This window comes from Rhinopithecus bieti, unplaced genomic scaffold (genome assembly GCF_001698545.2).
Source record: "Rhinopithecus bieti isolate Rb0 unplaced genomic scaffold, ASM169854v2 scaffold_31765, whole genome shotgun sequence".
NCBI lineage: Eukaryota > Metazoa > Chordata > Mammalia > Primates > Cercopithecidae > Rhinopithecus > Rhinopithecus bieti.
Genome location: NW_016813614.1, coordinates 360916 through 387974, shown reverse-complemented (window position 1 = coordinate 387974; position 27059 = coordinate 360916). Strand labels below are relative to the sequence as shown.

At 37.9% G+C, this 27059-nt stretch overlaps 1 protein-coding gene across 3 annotated transcripts in view; it reads left to right on the top strand.

Moving 5' to 3' along the window:
* The first annotated feature begins 382 nt into the window (after positions 1–382).
* Positions 383–27059, top strand: part of KCTD8 (potassium channel tetramerization domain containing 8) — a 291198-nt gene continuing 264521 nt past the window's right edge. For all 3 annotated transcript variants that reach the window (XM_017848788.1, XM_017848789.1, XM_017848790.1), the window contains exon 1: positions 383–1840. In XM_017848788.1, coding sequence (XP_017704277.1) covers positions 880–1840 — 961 coding nt within the window. In that variant the 5' untranslated portion in view covers positions 383–879. The remainder of the gene's footprint in view (positions 1841–27059) is intronic.

Below are 27059 nucleotides of genomic sequence, written 5' to 3'. Positions count from 1 at the left end.
ATCTTCCCACCCTCACATTACATTACCCTCACATCACTGCTCGCAAGCCAAATTAGGAGCCTGACATCTTTGCTATAATCAAAACCTATTCTCTCCGCTCCTCCACTCCTTACTTTAATGAGAGTGTAAAAAACTAGTTTTTACTGGGGACGGAGGCAAGGAAGAAAGGAAGAGAAGGAAAGGAGGGAGGAAAAGGGGTGGGCATGGACCCAAGGAGGGAGTGAAATGAACGAAGGAGAGCGCTGTCTTTTTTTTCTCGCCTTTGCTTTAGGCGCTCCCTGCCTGCCTCTCCCAGCGGGCCGCCCAGCGGCACCTCTCACAGGCTCGACCCTCGGTCCCGCCCCCTAGCGTCGGAGCCCGGGAGCCGCGGCGGGAGCCTATCTCTTTAAATGACAGCTGAGGCTCGGGTCCCAGTCCGGGGCTTGACGTCAGTGCCTCTTCCCGGGCTGCCAGGAGTAGTTAGCGCCACCGTCGGCGCTCCGGCCTTGCGGCGCGCTAGCAAGCTGGCAGGGGGGCGAGTTTTCTTTGCTTCGGCCCCTCCTCCCACCCTCCCCGCGGAGAGCCGAGCAGCAGTCCTAGAGCCTCTCGCAAGTCTCTCTCACACTTCCCCGCCTTCGCCCCAAAGGAGCAGCCGCTCCTACTTGCCTCTCCACTGCCGCCGCCGCACCGGCGGAGCTCCTCTCCCGCGCGTCTCTCCTCCGATGGAGCTTAGGCGCCGCCGACCCCGCAGCTGCCCCGAGCCTTGAGCGGGGCTGCCCCGGCCGGAGGAACGCGCCGCCCCGCCCGAGGGCGCAGAGAGCACCCGGAGTGCTGGGGCGCGGGCTCCGGGAACGAGAAAGGGTAGCTCTCTCGGGTCACTGGGCCGGCGGCGGGGGGACTATGGCTCTGAAGGACACGGGCAGCGGCGGCAGCACCATCCTGCCCATTAGCGAGATGGTCTCCACGTCCAGCTCGCCCGGCGCCTCGGCCGCCGCCGCCCCGGGGCCCTGCGCACCCTCGCCCTTCCCCGAAGTAGTGGAGCTGAATGTGGGCGGCCAGGTCTATGTGACCAAGCACTCGACGCTGCTCAGCGTCCCGGACAGCACTTTGGCCAGCATGTTCTCGCCCTCTAGTCCCCGTGGCGGCGCCCGGCGCCGAGGCGAGCTGCCCAGGGACAGCCGGGCGCGCTTCTTCATCGACCGGGACGGCTTCCTTTTCAGGTACGTGCTGGATTATCTGCGGGACAAGCAGCTCGCGCTGCCGGAGCACTTCCCCGAGAAGGAGCGGCTCCTGCGCGAGGCCGAGTATTTCCAGCTCACCGACTTGGTCAAGCTGCTGTCGCCCAAGGTCATCAAGCAGAACTCGCTCAACGACGAGGGCTGCCAGAGCGACCTGGAGGACAACGTCTCGCAGGGTAGCAGCGACGCGTTGCTGCTGCGCGGGGCGGTGGCCGCCGTGCCCTCGGGCCCGGGAGCGCACGGTGGTGGCGGCGGCAGCGGCGCGCCGGACAAGCGCTCGGGCTTCCTCACGCTGGGCTACCGGGGCTCCTACACCACCGTGCGCGACAACCAGGCCGACGCCAAGTTCCGGCGTGTCGCGCGCATCATGGTGTGCGGGCGCATCGCCCTGGCCAAGGAGGTCTTCGGGGACACGCTCAACGAGAGCCGCGACCCCGACCGGCAGCCGGAGAAGTACACGTCCCGCTTCTACCTCAAGTTCACCTACTTGGAGCAGGCCTTTGATCGCCTGTCCGAGGCCGGCTTCCACATGGTGGCGTGTAACTCCTCGGGCACCGCCGCCTTCGTCAACCAGTACCGCGACGACAAGATCTGGAGCAGCTACACCGAGTACATTTTCTTCCGTAAGTTCGCAGCCCAGGCGTTTCCCCGCACCCCTCGCCCCCTGCTGACCCGCAGCGGGTTTGAGCCCCGCTGGAGGCCCAGCAGGGGTGTCCTGGCCAGGAGCTGGTTAACTCCTTATAGAGAGCGGCCCTCCCTGCACGACTCCCTTTTGCAGTAGACACGATTTACATTTCGCCCCTTCGGATATTTCCGTCTCTACTCCCCCTTTCTAGAACTCAGTAGCACCCAGCTCCCAGCTGTCTTACTTGCTGAACTTTATTGATCTTGCCTTCTCGACCCAGCCCGCTCCCGGATGCTAGGGGCTCCTCTGTTTCGGAGGACAGGGTGGGAGAGACTGGGGCACAGGGCAGGGTGCATAGACCCTCCTCCATCCCTTTGCTTTCGCAGGACTGCTGGGGGTCATTTCATGTGGCCCTCAGTAGTGTCCCTGCCGAGGGCAGGATGCCATCACAAGGCGTCGCCCCGCACCGCCTGGATTACCTGCTGTTGGTGCAGCTGCCACGCGGTAGCCTCCAGTTACGGGTGGTTTTCTAGAGGGCAGGGGAGAAGCGTGAAGGTGCCCCCAGAGCCCCTCGAGGGGGCGGGGGCATAAGAGCGGCTGTGGGGAAAGGGGACTCCTTGACAATGGAAACCCAGATTTCCCCGCGTCGGTTATCTCCAGTCTGATTGCCCAGTGTTTGGGACAGGGGAGGGCGGAAGGAATTAGAAAGTTTGGATGTCTGAGTGCTCTTAGTGTTGGAGATTAGGAAGGGGTGAGGGTGGAGGGAGAGAAGGAGTTGGAGAGGGAGGGGAAGAGAGAGAGAGAATGATTGTGTTTCCTTCTCCAGCGCAAAAGCGGGGGTTGAGCCCACTTTCTCAGAGTGAATAAATAAAGCGATTTTCTGAAATGTGAGAGTGAGGGAATAGATATGGGAAAGCATCCGGGGTGCGTTTTGCAGTGCGCTTCCGGAGCTGGCTATGTGGAGTTCAAGAACTCTACCAAATACCACAATCTGAACCTGCACTGGGGATTGGGAGTGGGGTGGGGCTGTGGTGGGCACAATTCTCAGTGGCGTTTATAAAGTGAAAAGACAACGACTAGAGAGCGATTTGGACAAACGAAAAGCCAGCAGGAATGGCAGCAGGAACATTATTTGGCAAACGTTTTTCCTTTGGCCAGGCACAAGTTAAAACTTGCCTGTCGCGTTGGGAGAGTAGCCTTGAAATCCTGTGATGGAAATAGACCAGCTTAAAGTGTATTTATTTATTTTGGTAATTCAGTCACTACAGTAATTGGGTACTGGACAATTTTCTAGACTTTATTTTGACTGGAGAAGTGGAAGGGACTTCTTCTTGCACAGGTGCAAGCTTAACTGGAAGGTTGGCTTAGTGTTTGTATATTCTGGTAACCTTGGAAGTTGGGTGACAAACCACAGCACACAGGTTCTCAGAGGTAGACTGCTTTTTAGAAAGTAATGCTGGATTTCTTGAGACAACAGTTTCAACAGAGAAGCAAATGAAGAGTCTGTCCACTGAATTGGTAGCTAAAAAACGGTCTTAATTATATCAAAGTATTACTTGTTACACAATAAAAAGATTAATGGTCAGAAAAGCCACCCAAGGGAAGATATTTTATTGCTTGTGTAAAATTGACACCTCTTAAATATATATTAAGTAATTAAGCATTTTAGCACCATTTTATTCCTTATCATTGTGACCTTTATCAACAACTTTTTAGATTTTAAACCATTTAAGTCATTTCAGCATAGATTTCCAGGCATTTCAGAAAATGAGGTAAAATGAACTGTTGCCTTCCTTGTAGTTAGTGTTTTTTGTTAGAGAAGATATAAGCATGGACGTTCCGCACAGTTTTCTGAAATTTTGAAAATCTTTCTTGGTTTTGGTTTTTCTTATTCCTTTAGAAAGACGTGGACATGAGAATGATCATGGCTTTGATTATGAAGAGATAATACAAGTTATCTCTACATTAGGGAAAAAGTGTCCTTAGCATATTGAAACTGGAAACTTAGCTAATTTAACTAATGAGGTAAATTTGAGAGATATTTGAAATTCAGGATCTGTTTCACTTCTAAAGCTACAGAAGTGTTAAATAAAATATTCATATTATGAATAACTACTTTCAGAGTACTCATATTATTAATGACCTCTGAAATTCATTCATAAAAGTCCCAGAAATCTAAGGAGACAACCTATTTTGGGAGAAAATATGCAATTCCAGATAAATTATTGTTCTTTTGAAGTGGTAAGCTAGTCATATATCAACAAAATGGAGTTGTCATTTTGAATTTTAGATGTAAAATTTGTCTTGAATATTAGAATACATATATTTATTTTATGTTTTTTACAGCTTTCATTATATTTTTACACGTTATTTTGAATGGGTTCCTTTTAATATTTTGTGAATGAAAATACACTGTAAAATGTTTGTATTTCCATCCTTTTCAGTTTAGTTGATGACAAAATGTATTTATCTTATTTGGCAAGTTTCTGTTTAAAAAGGTTATCAGTATTATTCATTAGAGCAAAATTACTGGATGACCTTGTTTGTCCACTTATGTTTTAGATGCAGAAAATAACCTTAATAACTTTTAATTTCCCTCTTTGACACCTTTTTTTCAGCAAATATTTATTTGTCGTGTGACATTTATTTAGTGTATAACAAGTATCAGTCGCTTTAACACCTTTTAGAATCTGGGTTACATGTGAACTTAGTAGTTGAAACTGTTGTAGTTTACACACTTGAGCATCAATTTTAATTCCCCACCAACCCCCGCCACCCCCACCACACCTGAGTTTCTGCAGTAGAGGGGAAGAAAGTGGCAAATGGTCCAGTAATCCTAGATATTGCTGTTTTCCAAATGTGTGATCTTGGTTAAATTATTTACTTGTTCTCTGTCTTAGTTTCCTCACCTGTATTACAGGAGTTATCACAGTACCAGTTTTATAGATTTGAGAATATACATGTAGTACTTGGACTAGTGCCTGACTCATAATAAAAGCTTAACAAATGTTAGCTGTTACTATTGTGAGTAGCATGTTACTGTCTTTGTTGTTCTTGTCAACATTAAATTTTAATTTTGTTTTATAGTAAGTATAATTTAATTGTAAAGTTAATGGAAAATTATTTTGCAATTAAATGATAGCATACTATACTTTCAGAATTATGAAATAACCAATTAAATAACTAATTTCTTTCCTTGAATTTCAATTTGAATTTTTCAGGCCAAGTCACCGAATGTTGCTAATCATACTCCAATTGGTTTTTCTGGATTGACTCCAACAGAACCCATTTCCGATTCAGGGCCAAGAAGTGTTTTAGCACTAGGACTTGAAACTTTGGCAATATATTCTGATAAATATTGAGCTAGATTCATATCTCTTTAAGTGCTTGTATCCAAGTCATTGGGTTTTTATGCTCAAGGTTATATACAGGCTATTAAACTTTAATATCAGCTTCATTTGGCTACATGAACACTTATATCTGTTCTCAGTCTTAACTCATTATTTATCAAGTGTTTTTAGTGCACTGCAACATATTCTGGTGCTATTAAATTCTATATTCTTCTTCTAATACTGAAGATGGATTGTCCTTTCTTGGGGTTAAAACAGTGATTTATTGTGCTTTCTGTTTTGGGGGGATGTCTGGTGAGTGTCATTTTGGCTGCCTTTAGCAGTATCTGGGAGACAAAAAAAGACATTTTATGTTGGCCATGAATTATATAGAATATAGATAACGTGCTTGGAATGTGACAGGTTGATTATCCTTAGAAAAAAACTAGTTTTATATGTTTTCTTTCTTTCTCATAATCAGTGAGTTTGCAGAAAAGGCAGTGCTGATGTATTGTTCTTCTCTTCTAATAGTGCTTCAAGTTTTGAACTCCATAGTTTGGTTGAGCAGTATGTGTGTGAATGTACACATTTCACTAGGTTGTACTTGATATTCTTTATGTTTGGTATATCTTTTGTTTGTTTGTTTGATACATATCATTGCCAGATCTAGGAATTAATGCTGTTACTGAACTGGGCTGTGAAATGTAATTTGTCTTAATGGATTTTTATATCCACTCTTTCAAATTCATTCTAATTTATTTCACTGTGTTGAGTTGAAGAAAGCTAGTTGAGTTGAAAATACTCAAACAGCTATTCAATCTTGTGCTAGCATGTTTGCTGAATTTAAGAGCTTTCTAAGAAACATCTTTAAAAATCATTCTGTTTAGGTGAATGCCATTAAAATTGCATCTTTTATGAGTCCAAAAATACTTGTTTGATTACCAAACATCATTTTATGGAAGTTAATTTTGTTAACCACAATTGTAAAAGCTGATTCTTTTTCTCCTGAGTTACTACTTATTTTTACAATGACAGTGTGAACATTTTCTCTGCATTCACATGGCTGAATGACTTTTGAATTACTGAGGAATAAACAAAAGGAGAGGATAACTTTTTAAAACATCAAGATTCTGATTTAATGCAACTAGTTCCAGTAATAAAGCAGTTAAATGACAAAAGTCTTGGAGTGCAAAAAGTTTAGAGGCTGTGCTATGACGCTGATTGTTGTTTAATGACATTGAACTTTTATATCTGGCATAGTTCTGTCTTTGAACTTATCTTTTTTTATATGGCTATGGCTTTGGCTTTCCCTGTCACCCTTTTCAGCTTTGTGTGGGTCAATCTTTATGCAGATAATGAAGCTGAAAAACTAAGTGGCTACAAGCTTTATTTGACAAGGTTCTTTCCCTTGTAGCTGAGGATGCTAGGACTTGCAATTTGTGTGTGTATGTGTGTGTGTATACCTTAGTTAAGAAGCAAAAACCTCTTTGGAAAAAAGAGAAATATGTATAAAACCAGTATTTAATTATTATCTATTCTGCTGTCATAAATTATTAACTGGAATTTGTTTAAAATCTGAAAATGATTGCTTGTCATTTAAAAGTCACCCATTTTATACTTAAAAATTTTTTTAATTTTTTAGTTTTTGGTACAGAATCTCGCTCTGTCACCCAGGCTGGAGTGCAGTGGCGTGACTCAGCTCACTGCAACCTCCACCTCCCGGGTTCAAGTAATTCTCCTGCCTCAGTCTCTTAAGTAACTGGGATTATAGACACCTGCCACCACGCTCAGCTAATTTTTGTATTTTTAGTAGAGATGGGGTTTCATCATGTTGGCCAGGCTGGTCTTGAACTCCTGACCTCAGGTGATCCACCTGCCTAGGCCTCCCAAAGTGCTGGGATTACAGGCGTGAGCCACCGTGCCTGGTCATAATTTTATATATAGTTCATTGATAATCTATATTTTCAGATTGCTAAGAGGGTACATTTCAAATGTTCTCATTACAAAAAATAAGATTAAATAATTTTAAAATCATAAAAGTAGCACATGTAGTTTTAGGGACCTGTTAAAACAAAAAGTGCAGTTTTAATCAGCACCACTAGTAAGTGTCAATAAAATCTTGATTCATTTCCTTCCAGTCTTTTTTCTATGTACACGTAGATAAAAGACATTTTAAAAGTCATGGTAATACTATATAGGTGGTTTATATGCTGTCCTTTTTTGGTTTATTTGGTTTTATACATTTAATAAGTGTACACATTTAATGAAATTTCCCCCATGACATTAAAATTTTTATTGACATATTAAATAACAAAAGTACAATACATATACATTGCCACAGTTTATAAATATTGATTTAATATTTTGTTTGTAAGCTCAGAAAAAATTGATTATTTCAAGATACAGAATCTGTTAAAATAATTACCATCCACATTTATTATCACTTAATCTTTATGCTAAATGTTTTGACATCATTACTGTAGATTTAATTTATTTTTATTAAGCTTTAAGTTGAGGGGTACATGGTGCACAATGTGAGGTTTGTTACAATGGTATTTATCAGCATGTTGGTGTGTGCACCATATAATTCGTCATTACATTGGATATCTCCTAAGGCGTATCCCTCCCCCACGGATAGGCGGACCGGTGGTGTTGTTACTCACCTTCCTATGGCCAGGTGATGTCTCAATATGTCAATTTCGCCACCTATGGAGTGAGAAACAGGCAGTATTTTGGTTTTTCTTGGATCTTGCGCGCGTAATTGGACTGAGAATGATGGTTTCCAGCTGCACCATGTCCCTACAAAGACACAAACTCATCCTTTTTTATGGCTGCATAGTATTCCATGGTGTGTATGTGCCACGTTTCCTTAATTCATTCTGTCACTGATGGACATTTGGTTTGAGTCTAAGTCTTTGCTATTGTGAATAGTGCCGCAATAAACATATGTGTGCATGTATCTTTATAGCAGCGTGACTTATAATCCTTTGGGTATATCCCCAGTAATGGGATGGCTGGGTCGAATGGTATTTCTAGTTCTAGATCCTTGAGGAATCACCACACTGTTTTCCACAATGGTTGAGCTAGTTTACAGAAATAGGAACACTTTAATACTGTTGATGGGACTGTATACCTTGTTTATTTCTTATAACATTCCTTGAGCTTGACATTAGTTCCCTAATAGTTCGATTAGAAAACTATGATTTAGAACATTAAGTAACATCCCTGGTTCTTAGAGCTTGTATAGGGCTGAGCTGGGATTTGAATAGTTCTGTCTTATGTCAAAGCCCTTACTCTTAAAACATTGAAAAATAATGCCTGTTTCCTGCAGTTAATTTGACAAATATATTTCGGTGTCTACTGAGTACTTAGAACTTCTATTTATAAGCAAAAAAGTGTGGTGTGAAATGTTTATGAGTGAACTCAAAATTTTAAAATTTATGTTAAATTTTCATAGAAATATAGTAAATAGTCTTTACTTGCTAGAAGGGTTATTTTATGGATTAATGCTACCGTATTCATAAATATTTTTATAATTAAAGAAAATAAAACATTTGACTCAATTTAACACTTTTTTGGGGGGTAACCAAGTTATAGGTTTGGTAAACCAGTAATACCTGTAGGCTCGATAAACTGACTTTTTAAAGTGCATTTTTTTTAATAGTATGAGGCTGAAGCACCAGAGGTTTTGCAAGGACTTACCTAAAGATCAGAATAATTTTATTTATAAGATTTCAAAGTCATTCCAACAAGTAAATTAGCTACTTTATAATTTGTAAGTGTAATGGGAAATATAGGTGTCATCTGCCTATCAGCTATATAGATCTCATTATTAGTTTCTGTTAATGATACCAGTTTTTGATTAGTGTCTGATTCTCATACAAATTTAGTTGTATTTTGCTTTTTTAACAAATGAAAATATATGAAGTATTCTATGCTGAGTGTATATCATTTATAAGTTTATTCCCTGACCTGTTGGCTTTTCGGTGTACCCCTTGGCATCGTAGCCATGTAATGCTAAGTGAACCCCTGCTGTAGAATCCTTCACACTTCTTTTCCTGGTGCACTAGGATAGGTCCCTCATTGTGTTTCCTACAATATGTCATGATCTTTTCGCATGTTGATCTTCTACAGTAGCTTTCTCCCTCTGTGCCTGGGAGTGGTGTTCTCAGCCCCTCAGGGCAGAGGCTAAGGCCACATTAAGAACTTAAAAAATTTGTTTTCTGAATGAAAGTGTGAATTAAGGAATGAACTAGAGATGTTGGAATTTCCATTAGGTTGTCACTGAATTTGAGGTTAAGTTTCACTTCAACTTTAAAGTGCATTTATGGAACAACTACCAGGCTAAAGCGTGGGTAAATCATACAAATATGAATAAGACAGAGACCTTGTGTTTAAGGTGATCACAATAAACTTTATATCATTGTGAATTATGTTATAGAGAGGTTATTTAGTATGTTAACAAGAGGGCAAAAAGCAGGATTAATGACATGAGAAGTTGTTACATAAGCACCTATACGAAATGAAAATAAGTAAAATGTTAACTAAAATATGGGACAGATTAAAATAATGTTATAAGTGAAGTTCTTAGATTTGTAAACACACACATGCATGTGCACACGCACACTTCTTTATATTTAATTATTGGTGGAAGCTGGGTGTGGTGGCTCACACCTGTAATCCTAGCACTTTGGGAGGCCAAGGTGGGTGGATCACCTGAGGTCGGGAGTTCGAGACCAGCCTGGCTAACATGGAAAATCCCATCTCTACTAAAAATGCAAAAAATTAACTGGGCGTCATGGCGGACACCTGTAATCCCAGCTACTTGGGAGGCTGAGGCAGGAGAATTGCTTGAACCCGGGAGGCAGAGGTTGCAGTGAACTAAGATCGCACCATTGCACTCCAGCCTGGGCGACAGAGTGAGACTCTGTCAAAAAAAAAAAGTAAATAAATAAATAAATAAATAAATGATTGGTGGAATAGAAGTTGTGAGGGATCAAAAATTAAGTGACTTCATTAGTTTAGAGTGTTGGACAAATGTTCCATACCCCAAGCCTACCTACAACCACAGGTAGTGTTGAGTATTTGCTTTAAAAAAAATCTTAGATGCAAAGAGAATATTGCCTCCTTACATAGACTTTATTGTAGAAATTAAATATAGGAAGTATCTGATAATACTGATAAGGTATCTGTAAAAATGAGGATCCAGTTAATTCTATCTTATAATCTTGATTCATTTTTAAAAAGGCATCTTAAAATGTATTTAACAGGTATTACTGTTTCATAATCAATATTAAAATATTTAATTTATATTAATAATAATATTAAAATATTAGTGTTACTTATGTTTCTTTACCTTGTGTCAAAGTAGTAGTTAATGAAAATAAACCAACTTTGCTGGTAATAACAACAGGCAGCTTCATGATTCCTAATTGGACAGTTATTAGTGTGTCCAATTATAATATACAATAATACAGTACTATACAACAATATAACACAATAATATTCTGTGCTTATTCAACATTAAACTTAGTTAAATGTATGTTCAACAGTTAACTTAGAATATTATTTCTACATATTGTAACCAGTCTCCCATCAAACCCTGCTTTTATAGGGGAAAAAAGCAAATAATATGGAATATTAAAGCATATGGAATAAAAAGCAAATAAAATGGAAGAAACTAATATAATAAAGAAATATGTAGTATTGACTTAATATCACCAGAATAGTGAATGATTTAACCACTCAGTTTTATTATTTTGGTTGATTTCACCAGTTACTGTATCAAAAACCTTGAGAATAAGATTCATATTATATTGCTCTTTCTTATCCTTTGGCATAATTAGGTGTGCTTTCTAATTTTTGGTATAAGGAAAATAAGGAGAGTAGTACCATGTTTATGGAGTAACAATGCCAGAATCTGTTGGTCTCTACTTCTAAGAGGTGACTAGTTGAACACAATGAATGTTTTAATTCTTCTAAATCAGATTCCTTGAAAATTTTTGGCTCTAGCTTTGAGATCTTGGGAAAATAATTTCATGCTCCCTCCTGAAGGGAAAGTGAGAAAAACAACCATATTCACTTGAAAGCTTTGTTATGAGGATCAAATAAAGCAATCCATACTTAGAATGGTATCAGGCACAAATGGTATCAGGGACAAATTAAAAGCTCAATACATGTTAGCCTTTGCCATTTATTAATTTAAGGACCTCAGAATAATACACAGGCAATCCCATTTCTTTACAATAATTCTCAGTACCAGATTTCTTCTCTTTTTCTTTTTAAGGAAGTTGAAAGGAACTCCTATCTAAAAGCTGCCCTGAAAAGGTCCTGTTATCATTAATGAGTTCTTTTTAAAATTATTGACCTGCTAAGTATAAAATAAATTGTAACTTATTTTAAATAAGTCTATTCTAGTTGGTTTTCATTGATTAGGTGGAAAAAATTTACTCTTCCAGGTCGAGTGCTGGTCACTGGTTAATTATGACACAATTAAAAATAATACTTATAGTCAATAGAAATTGTCTCAAACTCTGGGACAAAGCACTTCTTAATCATAATCTTTATTTATATTTCTGATGAGGGCTTTTAGTTTGCATTTTCAACAGTTTTACACAAAATAACAAATTGTCACAGAGCCAGGTGGGCTCAAACACTGCCCAAAGTCTAGGCATTTGGCCAAAATTTCAGGCTAGATTTTGGATTCAAATACATATCTTCACAATTTTAAGAAAACTATGTTAGCTGTCAACTCAATCAGCTCTTATTGAAACCACTCTGACGTATTTTCAATATAAGTTTTCTAGTTGCTTAAGTCCAGGTATTTGAAGAAAGCAGAGAGATCTGAGGCAGGTGCTGGCAGACATTCAGAAATAATTCTCTAATATTCTGATCTCTTTTCTTCTGGTTGGTGAGTCTGCACCTAGCATGTCTCCTTGCAGGTGGATAATAAGGATTCGTACATATGATTCCAAAGTGACTTTTGCTTTTGATAAGAAAAGTTACTACAGTGGCAGCTTTATAGTGAGTGGTGGGAGGTAGCAGGTGTGGTGGTTGCAAATTATTGGTGTCATTTATATGGTGGTTTTGGGGATTAATCCTTCAATGGTGATTCTAATTTAGAGTAAAAAAGAGATTTAGCAATGAAAGTCCTTGGGCTATATTCTTAATCTTCATCACTATGTAGATTTATTTTATTTTGTGGTTCTTTACTTTTCTGTACTTCAGTTCTTCAGAGAGAAAATGGTAGAAATTGATCGTCTCTTTCACCTTATCTCCACATAATGCCATAAGTATTGCGTGCCAAGTAATCTGTGCTAAATGAAATAGAGTGTTTGTCCTTACTTTAGTGTGTCAGGCTGTCATTTCCTTTAAAAATGTGTTGAGTATATTGCTATTAATAAAACATTTATTGAGGTGAAACACCTTTTCATGCTCTATTTCATTTAACGATTTTCAAAAAAATCAGAAACATAAAATCTATCAAACTGAGGGAAATCCAGATTAGATTAATTTTAAGGTGCTGAATCATATCTCTTCTTCAGTTCATTTATATTTATTCATGTATTCATTAACCAGTATTATAAACTAAGCAGCCTCTTAGATATTGAAGGTGTGGTAGTAAACAGTAGTGAACATATTTCCTACCTTTCATGAGTGGGGCCATGACATTTGTAGGATATGTACTTTCTCTGACTTTAGATTGCACATGGTAGGTGAATAGCATTCTGAATAGATACATAACATAAAAATTGTGAGGCTCTGTGTGATGGCTAAAGCTCATGGCTGAAGAGTATCTCCTACTACTGACCACAAAGTCTAGGCATGAGGGTGTGTTTGTGTGTGTGTGTGGACACACATACAAGCATGTTTTGGGAGAGCATTAGTATGACTCTGCAACTACTACTGGCTATTAAAAACATTTGCCCTCTGAACTGTGATTGAATAGTGACCAATTTATGTTAGAAATGAGACATAGTTAACATTGATCCTTTGCTAAAAATGGCCTGTTTAGAGAACAATGGAGTATTTTGCAAGTGATAATCTTTCTGGCCTCTGTATTATACCTGACTCCTTTTCTGAGAAATTTTACCATGCGCAGAAATGTAAAATCTATTCAAAAGTCCAGATTTTGCCATATTTCTTATAAATATTGCCTATTTCCTATGAAGAAATCCTGAAGTCAAATTAAAATGAAGACGTCTCCTGGTTACCGTTGACAAATATTCTATATTTGTGATTAAATTAGAATTTGAAATGGTTTTGGTGTATTCCTTTTTATTTCAGTCAAGTGGACCTGTGATGGGTGATTTAGCATGCTTCATAGACAGTGGGAGAAAGATAATTGCTATGTAATAGAAGATATGGACCTTGTTAACAATAGTTAATGCTGCTAGCAAACGGCACCAAGAATAAATATTCTAGGAATCTCAGCATGAAAGTTGCTATAGCTTAGTGTAATAATTTACTTTTCTTCTACTGAACTAATGTGTTTCTAAAGCATGAAAGAACCATTTTGATACTTCAGTTTTTGCTTACTGTTTTAGCATGTTTAGATTGTGAAATAAACTTTCACAATGTCTGTTTTATAGCTGCCACTCTCAAGCCATATTTATCATAATTATACTTTGTTATTTAGCATTCATACTGTGAAACTCAGTAATATCCAGTGTTCGGTTAACCTAAAATAAAAAAAAAAAAAGGAGAAAAAAGATTTACCCCATTGTTTTAGTATAATCACTTGAGTCTAGGGACTAATGGTTATATTTTTTATTAAATTGCATGCAATATTTTATGCATCGAATTATGTTCTCCTCCCAAAATATTTTGAAGTCCTAGCCCTGCCTCCCCACCACCTCAGAATATGACCTTTTTCAGAAGCACTGCTTTACAGAGGGAATCAAGTTAAAATGCAGTCATTAGGGTACGCCCTAATTTAATATGACTAGTATCCTTATCAAAAGGGGAAATTTGTACTCAGGATAGAGACAGACATGCACACACACACGGGGAGAACACCATGTGAACATGAGGGTAGAGGTAGAAGTGATGTTTCTACAGGAATGATGTTTCCTATACAGGTGATGTTTCAGGAATGCTAAAAATTACTAGCTATCCACCAGAATCTAGGAGAGAAGCATGGAACAGATTTCCCCTCATGGCTCTCAGGAGGAATCAACCTTGCCAACACCTTGATCGTGGACTCGCAGCCTTCAGAACTTTGAGATAATACATTTCTGTTGTTGCAACCACCCAGTTTGTGGTACTTTGTTATAACAGCCCTAGCAAACTACTATGGTAGTTTTCAAAGTCTTTATCTTGTAAAAAATCTGGGAAAAGCTTGAACAGGCAATGTTTTTCAAGTTCTCTCTATTTTTCAGAGGTCTTAGTTACAGACAACAAACTTCACTCTTGCTAGTTTAGGCTGGGAAGGATTTATTAAGTATAATGTATTGCTCACGGATTGACTGGGAGGGCTGAGCTTCCAGGAATGATTTGCAACCACATCCTAGAATAGGACTACCAGGGGACTTACTGTCCTGCAAGGACCTGGGAGCTCAGAATCAGGAAGCCAGGTGTAGCTACAGGATCTAGCTCCACCATCTGTGCCATCATCCATGCCAGTTAAAGTAAGATCATCAACTTACTTCCTGTTTCCCCTTATGCCTCAGTTTACCAGAGTGGTTGTAGAAACTGAATCACTTATGGAACCCAGGTCACAAGAGGGTGTAGAAAATACAGCTTTTAAAACAAAACAATAGCAACAAATTTTCATAGCACACTATCATCATTGGTCTGTGAAAAGACTTATTATTGAAGTTTAAACTGTTTGATCTCTACCACTTCATCTCCCATAGGTAACTAGTCTAATATATTGAATGCAGATCCTTATGTTTATATGTGTTCTTGGACAATGAGTATTCTGTCTCGCTTAGGTTTTTAATTTATATATATATGATATCTCTCTCACTAGTGCTTTCTTTTTAAGAGCACTTTATTTTCATGTGCCTATCTAAGCTAATTGGTTGGTTCTAAGGGTGGAATGTTACTTCCTAGTGTGTATTTTACCTAACTAAACTCTTCCCTGCTGATCTGTACTCAGGTTGCCTTCAGTCTGATCATGGTCACATCCAGTGTGGACCTGTGTGAGAATTCTTTAGGCAGGGAATTGCTGGGACGCTGGGTATGCTTATATGTCATTTGACTAAATATTGTCAGATTGCTGTACAAATGAGAGCACGTCTACATTCCTAGCAGCAGTACATGAGGATTCTGTCATTTCCACTTCCTTGCCAACACTTTGCAAAATTCAGTTTTCTAATTGTTGCAAGAGTAAAGTTAAATGTGATATTTTATTGTTGATTTAAATTTCATTGTTCTGATTACTTATGATGGGAATGCAGTTTTAAAAGCTTTCCAGTCTTTTAAATTAAAAGGTAGAAAGATTTTGAGTGAGCTGGCCGAAAGGATCCACTACACTCTATCTCTTTGGATACGGATATGGTTTGGCTGTGTCCCCACCCAAATCTCATCTTGAATTGTAGCCCTCATAATTCCCATGTGTTGTGGGAGGGACTCTGTGGGAGGTAATTGAATCATGGGGACATGTCTTTCCCATGCTATTCTCATGATAGTGAATAAATCTCATGAGGTCTGATGGTTTTATAAAGGGGAGTTTCCCTGCATGGACTCTTTGGCCTGCTGCCATGTAAGACGTGACCTAACTCCTCATTTGCCTTCTGCCATGATTGTGAGGCCTCCCCAGCCTGTGAGCCCAGAACTGTGAGGCTTCTTTCCTTTGTAAATTACCCAGTCTTGGGTATGTTTTTATTACCAGCATGAGAACAGACAAATACAGCTGCCTTCTTTCCCTATTAAAATTCTAACCACAGTAATGGTATTATCAACCCATGTTCCTGCCTAATATGATGAAACTGCCCTTCATGCAAATGAATATTTACTAACGTTCTCCAAAAGGGAGACCCCAAGCCTCATCAGCCTGCCTTCCTCAATCCTCATCAGCCAGCCTGCCATCTTTGGGCTACGTACAGTAAGTACATTGTATGAGATCTGAATGTGATTACTTGTGAAATGGTCACCTGTGGGTATTATATTAATGTATGTTACTTGCCCCCCAAAGCATTCAATAAATAATATTGAATAGGACCAAGATAGCTTCACTGAAAGCTTTTGTTCCTAGAATGGGAAAATGAGAAAGTCACAGCAGCCACAGGTCAATAGCAAATCCTGCTGTGCAGACATAACAGATTCCTTTTTCTGACAACAGAATACATTTTTTGTTAAATATGTCTGGCAGCACTTAGTTCTGCCATTGAGTAAAACTTTCTTGCCTATTGTTTGTCCTTCCTGGTTCCTTTATTTGCCTTCTGGAAGATTCTTTTCTGTTAATTGTTCTTGGCCACCTCTCAAGGCTCATTGGGCAGTGTATATTCTCCTTGCCTCTGCAGAAATACACAGCTCCTTTTCCAACTTGCAGGTATGGAACTTGTGAGTTGCTTGAAGGGTTAAATAACCTAGGCTATTTATGTCCAATCTTGAAGTTTCTTTGATTAAAAAAAAAATCTTTCAAAATCATTGTGCACTTCTGGACAGTTTCAGGAGTGAATTAAGGGAAACAAAAATCTTGAGTAATGTAATATTTAGGGTTGAAGGCTCTTTATTTTATGGCCTCTGTGAATCATTCATTTTCTCTTCTTAAATTAATGGTTTTGGAGGAAGGTGCCAGCTTTGTCAGCAGAGCAGTGGCCTTTGTGTGAAAGAGCACCAGTCATACCTTTTGCTAAGGCTGCAGTTTTGTGGTCTTTGCTTAGATGTTGTCATTTTTTTAAAGTTTATATTATGAAAATTTAAACATCGTGGAAAAGAGTTGTTTATAAAACTCCCACATATGCACCTGGTACTTTCAACAATAACCGGAACATCACTTCATGTCTGTTTCTTTTTTGCTGAAGAACTTTAAACAAACCCGAAATATTATGTAATTTCACCCCTACATACTTAAGTATCTAAAAAATGCCTATTAAAGAACATATAACCACTATTCTATTATCAACCCTAGCAGGATAAATAATATTTCTTGGCAATATCTGATACATCATTCATAATCATATTTCCAAGATTGTCTCAAAAATATTTTATAGCCTTTTTAAAAATAAAGCTCAGGGCTATACATCGTATTTTATGTCTTTTTTTCCGTTAATATGAGATAGTCTCTCCGCTTTGATTCTCACTCTGTCCATTTCAGTTTCTCTTTACATGTAATGCCATCAATTTGTTTACAGAAGGAGGTCTTGTTGAGCTGATTAATGCCCCCTGTTCTGAATATATGGCTGCTTGCTTTCTTGTAGTATCATTTAAATTGTTCTTCTGTACCAGTATTTTCTGTAAGTGGGCATTGACTCGACCTTGACTATATTCAACTTCGTTTGTTTTTTGGCAAAACTATTTATAGGTGATTCTGTGCTAATTTGCCCCACTAATCAGTTGATGTGAGTGGTGGCAGTCAAATCCCTCCATTGTAACTTTGCATCAAACATTTATTTGATAGTTGTATGATTGAATACAATTGCCTGATTCAAGTATTACCATAAGGGGTACCAAATTGTGGTTTTCTAATTTGTGTTTTCCATATTTATTAGCTGGGATGTTGTAATGAAGAACTTTCTCTGAAGAACCGTTTCAAATACTGCTCACAGAGGAAAGGCAGGGCAAATGCTTAAGTATTTCTTTTTCATAGCCAGTTTTCACAGTGGGAGGACAACCGATCACCTATAGAAGCCTGTCTCAATGGGATCAGGAAATTTGTTTGTAGCCACCTAGCCTCCTTATGCTAGTATGCAGCAGGCACATCTGCCATATCCTGCACACCCGGTGCTTCATTTGAATTTGGAAAGAATATCTGAAAGACTTGTAATTTTTATTGAAATACCTACAACTGTATTCATATTCATACACATTTCATTTCTGCAAAAACATCGTTGCATAACTCCCCTTATGGCATTTCTTTACATATTAATGTGTATGTCATAGAAATGAGACTGGTAATTTTAATCTCATAATTTCCAGTGCTTATTTGCAAGTTATCAATGAGGAAAAGTATAGGAAGTAGGATTTCAGTTTGGATCATAAAAAATACCTGGAGAATATTTATATTGTTGAAGTATACAATCTTAAAATGGTCATATTAGAATCTAGAATACAGGAATATCTGTTAAATTGTTAGACAATTATGTCAGGCCTCTGAGCCCAAGCCAAGCCATCACATCCCCTGTGACTTGCTCCTACAAGCTCAGATGGCCTGAAGTAACTGAAGAATCACAAAAGAAGTGCAAATGCCCTGCCTCACCTTAACTGATGACATTCCACCACAAAAGAAGTGAAAATGGCCGGTCCTTGCCTTAAGTGATGATATTATCTTGTGAAATTCCTTTTCCTGGCTCATCCTGGCTCAAAAGCTCCCCACTTGAGCACCTTGTGACCCCACTCCTGCCTGCCAGAGAACAACCCCCCTTTGACTGTAATTTTCCTTTACCTACCCAAATCCTATAAAACGGCCCCACCCTTATCTCCCTTTGCTGACTCTCTTTTCGGACTCAGCCCGCCTGCACCCAGGTGAAATAAACAGCCATGTTGCTTACACAAAGCCTGTTTGGTGGTCTCTTCACATGGACGCGCATGACAAATTATAGTTGTAGTTGTGATAAAGAGCATAAGGATTCTGGCAAGGATTAGAGAAAAATCCGAAATCTTGGCTTACCTTTTGTTTTTGCTACTTTATAGTTATTAATTTCATGAAAATCACTTAAATTCCTTGAGATTATTTCCCCATCTCCCATTTGAGGAATGATGTGAGCATAAAAGAGAAGACACTGGCTAGGTGTTTTTAGCATCTCAGTTTAATTGTACTATATAAATTGAGTCAGGAGTGAAAAGAACCCATAAATTGCTTTGAAGTAAAATGGAAGAAAGTAGATTAGAAGCTATTCTGCTCTTCATAATTTAGGTAAGATACAAGTTGAAGTTCTGTGCAAGCTACTTGCCAGGTGAATAGCTTTTGCCTGTCATTGGAATATGAACTTAAATCAGTGAAGTGCAAGATATAGGGTAGATAGAGGGCAATTATAGACAGTGATAATACCTGTAAATTGTAATAAATAATCCCACAAAATCCCCTGAATGACAGCAATTACTAGGTGACTTCAAACTCCTCAGAGAAATTCCTTGTGAATCCTCAAGTGGGTGTTCTGGCCAGCCAAGTTAAGGGGGATAATTTCACACTAGATTTGGTCTCTCTTTCCTATGGAGTAAAGTCTTGCACTGTGTCTGATAGTACTATTTCTTGTGTGAAGTGATGAAAGATGGTATGTTAGGTAGACTTTTACAACTGATGATTTCTTCATTTAGAGACAGTGCTTTCTTTTTTTATTCAACTTGCTCTCCATGCTCATTAAAGCCTCACACTATGTCTGGCAGCAAGTTGTCACTTAGCAAATATTTGTTGATTTAAGTAGGGAAGCTGTGTGATGCGTGAGTGGAGACATCTTATGATTGGGTTTAGGAGTGTTCTCGAGTAAACCAGGGCTGCATTTATACCCTATTTCCTTTAGTTAATAACTGTGTGACTTTAGCTAAGTCATTTATTTGCTCTGTACTTTGGTTTCCCTTTTGTAAAATTATCAGAATAATAGTACATATTTCAGAGAGTTGCTCCGAGAATTAAATGATGTGACGCATAGAAAGTACTTGGCACAGTACCTTTTGCAAAGTCAAGGCTCACTAAAGTTAACTATTTTACTTATTATTTATAGACAATTATGGTGAAACAGAGAAGGAGGTAATTGCCTTGAACTGAATGGAGAGTTCAGGGAAGGCATTAGAGAAAAGGTGACATTGCAAATTATTGACAGAAATGTGGGCATTCATGTAAGAGAGCTTGGGAGCTTTGCTAGTTCATGCAAAAATGGCATGTTCGGGGGATAGTTTGATTTGGCTGGATATCAGGGGATGTGTTGGAAGAAAAATCTGGAAATGTAGGCAAAGGAAATATGATGTAGCACATTCGATATCCGGCAAAGGATTTTATATCAGAATGTGCATTTTCAAAAAGCAACTGTGGCACCAGACTGCACATAGAATTGGGGAAACTAAATTTGTTTGGATAGTTGGTGGGTGTTGAAAATGTTGAGTCTAGAGATGAGTCAGATGAGCATTAGTGGAGATAGGGAGTAAGGGACGAATTCTAGTGCTATATAGGTGGTATAAACAAAGGAACTTTGGGAGGAAGGAAGTAAGACACCTGGCAGCTAGCCTGTGATTGGCCCATGTCTTTTACCAGGGATATGTCTTGTGGGGAAACAAGAGGAAATAGGTGACCCAGTCTAATCTCCATGTCAACTGGCTGGCCAAGTAAAAGATGAATGATATTTCTAGAAGGAAGAGACCTTATCTAGTGAAGCCCTTTACCATATATCCCTAGTTAGGGGATGTCTTTTAGTAAGGAAGTATAGAATCTATGGGGTATGGCTCACTGGAGAATATCATATAAACCATTTTTCTTTGGGAGTGTAAAATGTAGACTTATATACTCCCGTCTGTGAAGAGCTCCATAAAACCTCCCTTGAATTACTCATCAGTCATTCTGGGTCAGAGAATGAATGTCCCATGTGGGACAGAAGAAACTGGGAAACCGAATAGGATGTCCCAGACCTCTCTTCGTTTCATCTAGTCCTGCACTTTTGAAATTTTTAGTGAAAGTTTATACTCTTATCTCCAATTCATGGGAGTCTGATTAGATCATCTGCTTCTGTGTTTTGGGTCAGACTTTATGATCTATTGGATGTGGAGAAGACTGAGAAAAAGATACAGGGAATGACTCCAGAGTTGGTGATAAGTAGAGAGGGAAGATAATGAGATTGATCTCATTTGTGGATTCTTAGTGTGGGTGTTATGAAGAACAGATCAGAGCTAGTTAATGCTGATAAAAGCATAGTTGATGCAACCAGTTGCTTCTTCCAGAATGGGTAAAAAAATAAATAAAGCTGTATTAGTCTGAGGTACTTGTAGTAGTATCACCTGGGATGCTGGTAAAAATTGAGCATTTGTTCCCTACTGAATTCACATCTCTGGGCATAGTGCTTCGGATATTCTCTAAGAGGCATCCCATATTGTTTTAGAACATGTTTAATATAAACAGGAGGATTCTGAGAAAAATTATGGTCTCACTAAACTATTAAGTGAAAAGAGGACAGAGATCTGTATGTATAGAATGCTATTAACCATATTTAAAAAGAAGCAAATAAATGTCCATTCATTAAAAAACATGGGAAGGAAATGCACTTAATTGTATCTATGTTGTAGGATAATGGATATAAATAACTTATGTTTTTTACAAATCTTTTAATTGCAGCTTTTATTTATTTTATAATTAAAATAAATTGTAATTATTAAAAAAAGAAGAGCTAATAAATAATATATATTTCTATATAGTAGATTGTAGATGTACAGAAATAAAATACTGGCTTCAATAAAATGTTTTAATAAGGATAAAAGAGAGAAAGGACATAAAGACTTTTTAACTTGAGTTAGATATAGAGGGAAGGGAATTTGAGAGGAACATGTAAAAGTAGACCTTTGTGAAAATCAAATCTCATGTTCTGTATTTCATAATTTTGTCTAGGGAAGCCCATGCTCTTATATTCCAGAGATTACAGATGTTCAAGCTCTCGACTTTTAGCCACTTTTTTGACCAACAGCTAAACTGTCAAGGTGTCGTGGAACAAATAATAAAAAATTACAAATCATTTAACAGAATCAACACGGTGATGTGAAGGAAACATCGGTCTGAAAAATGCTAGGGTCACAAATCCCAGTTTTGTTAAGAAAATCCAAAAGACCATCTTAGAGGAATGACTGAAAAATGCCATGTATTTCTGGTCACCTGAGTATATCTGTCAAAGGGTATCTGGATAAGAATTGGATACAGAAGACTAGAATATTCTTTGGAAGACAAAGAGTAAGGATTTTGTTGTTATTGTTGTTGTTTTTTAAATTAAATTTTTCATGAAGCTCAGCCTTGCCAGATTCTAGTGACTGTATCAAATTCACAGATATTGATTTGGTAATCATTGTAGACTAGACTCTTGAGAGAAGGGTATGAAAATGTTTGTATCATAGATATCATCCTTACCTTAGGGAATTTACAATATAGGGGGAGAAACAAAATAAATAAGATCTTGATCCTGAAGATAATAGCAAATATTAAAGATACTGAGACAAGGGAAGACATGAAGGGAGTGGATTGTAACAAGAAAGACCTTTGGGAAAAGGGATGGATAGGAGAGAAACTGAAGAAATAATTATTGTGCTTTTGTGAGAATGGGGGTATATGAGAACTTTCTATGCTTTCTATTCAGTTTTGCTGTGAACCTAAAACTGCTTTAAAATAGTTTATTAATTTAAAAGAAACAAAAACAAATTTTAAAATTAAGAGGGATTAACTTTATCAGTGGTTGCTTAATACCTCTTCTTACATATCATAGTTTTATTGTTATTGTAAATTGTATTTTAAAATTTGGTTATTGAAGTGCAGTTTGTTTTTATATAATGATTTTGTATTCGTTTTTTACTTCTAATAAGTTCATAGGTTCTCTTAAATATTCTGTGTAAATAATCATAGAGTCTGCAATTAATGACAAGAAAAAAAGAAAGATAAATAACCGTCAAGGCTTATAGACTTGTGATTACTGAGTGCAAGGGAGGTGGGGAGGTAGAGTAAAAGGTGAGTCTAATGCTTCAGTGGTTAGTGCCTAAGAGAGCTTACTGGAATATGGAAGTCGAGAGGAAAACTGATTTAGGAACAGGAGGGAAATAGTGAGTCTAGTTTATTATATTACATTGGATATTAAAGTCATAACCAAATCCATGAGAATTTTTACATCTATTGTCTTCAAAACATGCCCTCATGGAAGGAGGTTTACCAATAAACATTCTAGGTAGAAGGATCACCAAGGGGAGACAAAAAGGTTGGTGATGGAGCACAATTTGGCGCCACATATTTTTCTGGTCACTAATTCAGGACAACAAAGATAGGCCATATGCTATGTACACATATTTGCTCCACCTCTAGAACTACTAGTTCAGAATTTCATGGGTTGTAACACACTCCCTTTCCAACTTGTGTAATTACTCTAATACAACTTTCTTTCAATATATAATTTCTTTCAATCCATCTGTCTTTTGTTCACTGCCCTTGTTATTTAGTTTAGATCACAGTTTTATAACTGCAGTGACACTCCTAGAAATATCCTAAACACTCTTGCTCTTCTGTCTTTTTTCTTTTTTCCAATTCTTCTTCTGACCCTAACTATGGGTACATAACGAAATGAAGGCAGAAATAAAGATGTTCTTTGAAACCAATGAGAACAAAGATAGCAACATACGGCAGAATCTCTGGGACATCATTGAAAGCAGTAATGTTAGAGGGAAATTTGTATCACTAAATGCCCACAAGAGAAAGCTGGAAAGATCTAAAATGACGACCCCTAGCTAACATGCACAATTAAAAGAACTGAGAAGGGCAGCAGGCAACACATTTCAAAAGCTAGCAGAAGGCAAGAAATACTAAGAATCGAAGCAGAACTGAAGCAGATAGCAGATAGAGACAGAAAAAACCCTCCAAAAAAATCAATGAGTCCAGGAGCTGCTGTTTTGGAAAAGATCAACAAAACTGATAGACCACTAGCAAGACTAATAAAGAAGAAAAGAGAGAAGAAACAAATAGACACCATAAAAAATGATAAAGGGGATATCACCACCGAACCCACAGAAATTCAAACTACCATCAGAGAATACTATAAACACCTCTACGCAAATAAACTAGAAAACTTAGGGGGCCAATTAGCAACCTTTCCGTGCTATAACCAACCAGCCTAGAACCATTGGAGGATCACCCAGTAGAGCAGTTTATTTCTACTAAATATCCATGAAGATCAGCTTAAAATAGACCTTTAGTACTGGGTGACAGTTCTCCTTTGATTCTATGGTAAAACTTCTAATTTTCACAGTACATTCTTACTGTAACTTTATTGTTTGTGTTTTTTTAGAAACACCCAGTTACATCACCCATTCCTGACCATCAGTCTCAGTAAATGTCTTTGTCTTTTTCTTAACAGAGAAAAGGAAAGCCATTGCAATTTATTAATCTTCCTGAGTAGGAAGAATCTTGCTGCCAGGAATATAAACCTATCCACACTGAACCCATCTTATCTGCTGTCCCTTCTGTTCTAATAGTAGGGGAACTATCCCTTCTATCCTAGGACAGTTATTCCATTCCATGCTTTGGGCTCTATTACCTGCAATCTTGCTAGAAATATTATATTAATGATTATTCCTTTTATTTTTGGACATGCAACGTCTCTCCCTCTCAAATATATGTTTCCCATTACTTTTTAAACTTGCCAGAGTTCCTTTAATTCAAAACAATAATGAAATGTCCACAAAGTTATTCCTTATGTTTAACCAACTATCACCCTACCCAGCTGAACTTTTTAAATGGTGTATATTTTTATGCTAGTGTTTTCATTTTTTGTTTTCTGTTGATTCTCACATCTCAGCACATGCCAGTTTGGCTTGTTGTCCTCAGCATGCCTCCAAAACAGCCCTTTCAATGGTCTCCACTATTTTCTATCCATGCCTTTAAATCCAGTAGGTATTTCTTTCCTTGCTTGTTTCCACATCTTATAAGCATTTGATACTGATGACTACTCTGACTTGAAACACACCTCCTCTTTGCTTCTGTGCAGGATTGTTGCATATGACTGTTCAGCTTGTGCCTAAATTAGGAAAAAAATCTAATATGTGATCCCTTGCCCAATACTTGTATAAGAGCATGGACCAGTGTCAAGACAGAGCAAAGAGTAGATTTTTTTAAAAAATCCATCCAGAAGGGATACTTTTAGGGTCCTTGATTTTATGACACAACACTGCTTATCTCTTTGGCTCTTCCTTTTGTTTCCTTTGTAGGTTCATAATTCTCTACCTACCATTTAGATACTGGAGTTACTTTAGTTCTTCACTGTCTCCCTTCTCACCATCCCCATGCCACCCAGAGATCTAATCACCATGATGCAATGATTATTTATGGGCAAATGACTCCCAAATTTATATCCATGGGATGGACTTCTCCTTTGAGTGCCATACCTACTGGTATACCCAGACCTACTAGAAATTTCCATGTTAATATATAAGTGGCATGTTTGGTTTAATATGTCTAAGTTAAGCCCCAAATTTATAATCTCCCTCCTTCTCTGTCATTTGGCAATATCTGCTTATATTTCAGTGTGGCCTTTAAATGACCATTCTGTGCCTTCTGATACACAGACCAAAAATTTATTAATCTGCTTGGAGACATTCCTCTACTTGTTTTCCTTTTAGAGTCGAAAGGAATTATATGTATTTTCTAGTTTAGAAGGATTGAATCTGAGGTACAGGGACCTCTTGGAGGTCTGTGGATACTTGACATTTGTTTTACAATTTTATGTGTATAATCTTGTATACACTTTTAGGAGAGAAGGAGGTTCCTAATGTTCACGAGATTCTCAAAGGGAACTATAATCCCAAAAATATTGATAACACTAATCAGTATTTTGATTAATTTCCTCACTCATGTGTGAGGAAAATGAAACCCAGAGTGGGTAACTGACTTGATCAGAGTCTTAATTATGACTGCAGGCAAAATTAGGCTCCTGACTTCTACGCCACTTCTCTTTTCCTCATGAAGGCATTAGTGGTCAAAATGAAATTGTTTTCTATAGAGGTCATCACTTCTTATCACAAATGAAGCTACACTGAAAGTAAAATAAGTCTTGAGCTACATGCTTTTTGCTGTACATAACCTTTTGAAAATTCTGTTTATAATTTATCTTAAATTCAAACAAGTATACTCAAATGTAACATTTAAAAAATGTTTTCATCAAATTTTGTATTTATATTAAAAAAATTATGATAGAATGAATTTCTTTTATGCTTGTTTGGACAAACTAATTTCCATTATGTTTCATGTTCTCTCGTCTGTCTCTGAATTGTAATTTCATTATTACTCAACCCAATCCCCTAGGCCTATTTTACTTTTCAAAGTAATAATTAGGCTTCCACTACTATCATAAGATGTCAAAAATGACAAGGGAAACATTGTACATTTATTAACTTCATAGTATTATTTTTCATAGTAAGGTCTAATCATTTGGAATACTCTTGTATGTGGTATTAAAAGGTGAAAAATCCAGTGTTATTTTTTTCTATCTACTATTTTTTTTTCTATTTAATGTATGCTGTGACATTACTCATTACTTTGACTTGTGATATAAACTTACTTGTATATTAAGTTCTCTTGCATGCTTTGGAGAATTTCTGAGTCTCTCTACTTGGTTTCATTTGTCTATTTTTTGTTAATATCATATACTATTTTTATTAGTGTGGTTTTGTGCATTCTTTCTTAAGTCTTACTTTGCAGATTTCTTTTTCTAGTATGAAGAGTATTTTATTGCTGGTTATATCCTGTAGATGGTTATTTGGTGATTTCTAGTGCAGAGAGATATTCATGAGTTTTATAAATTGATCTTTTATCACACTCTTTTGTAAGTTTCAATAGTTTGCCTGTTAATTCCATTTTTTTTCTATTTTAGACCATTAGATTATCTACATTATGGTTTTATTCTTTCCCTTCTAATATTTCTACTTTTATTTCTTTTGTTTTATAGAACTTGCTAGGATTTATAGTAATACCCAAAGCATATCTAATATTACAGTTCTTAGAATTCTTATAATTTTGTGATTCCCAAAAATTCAATATTTTATATGAACTATATATAT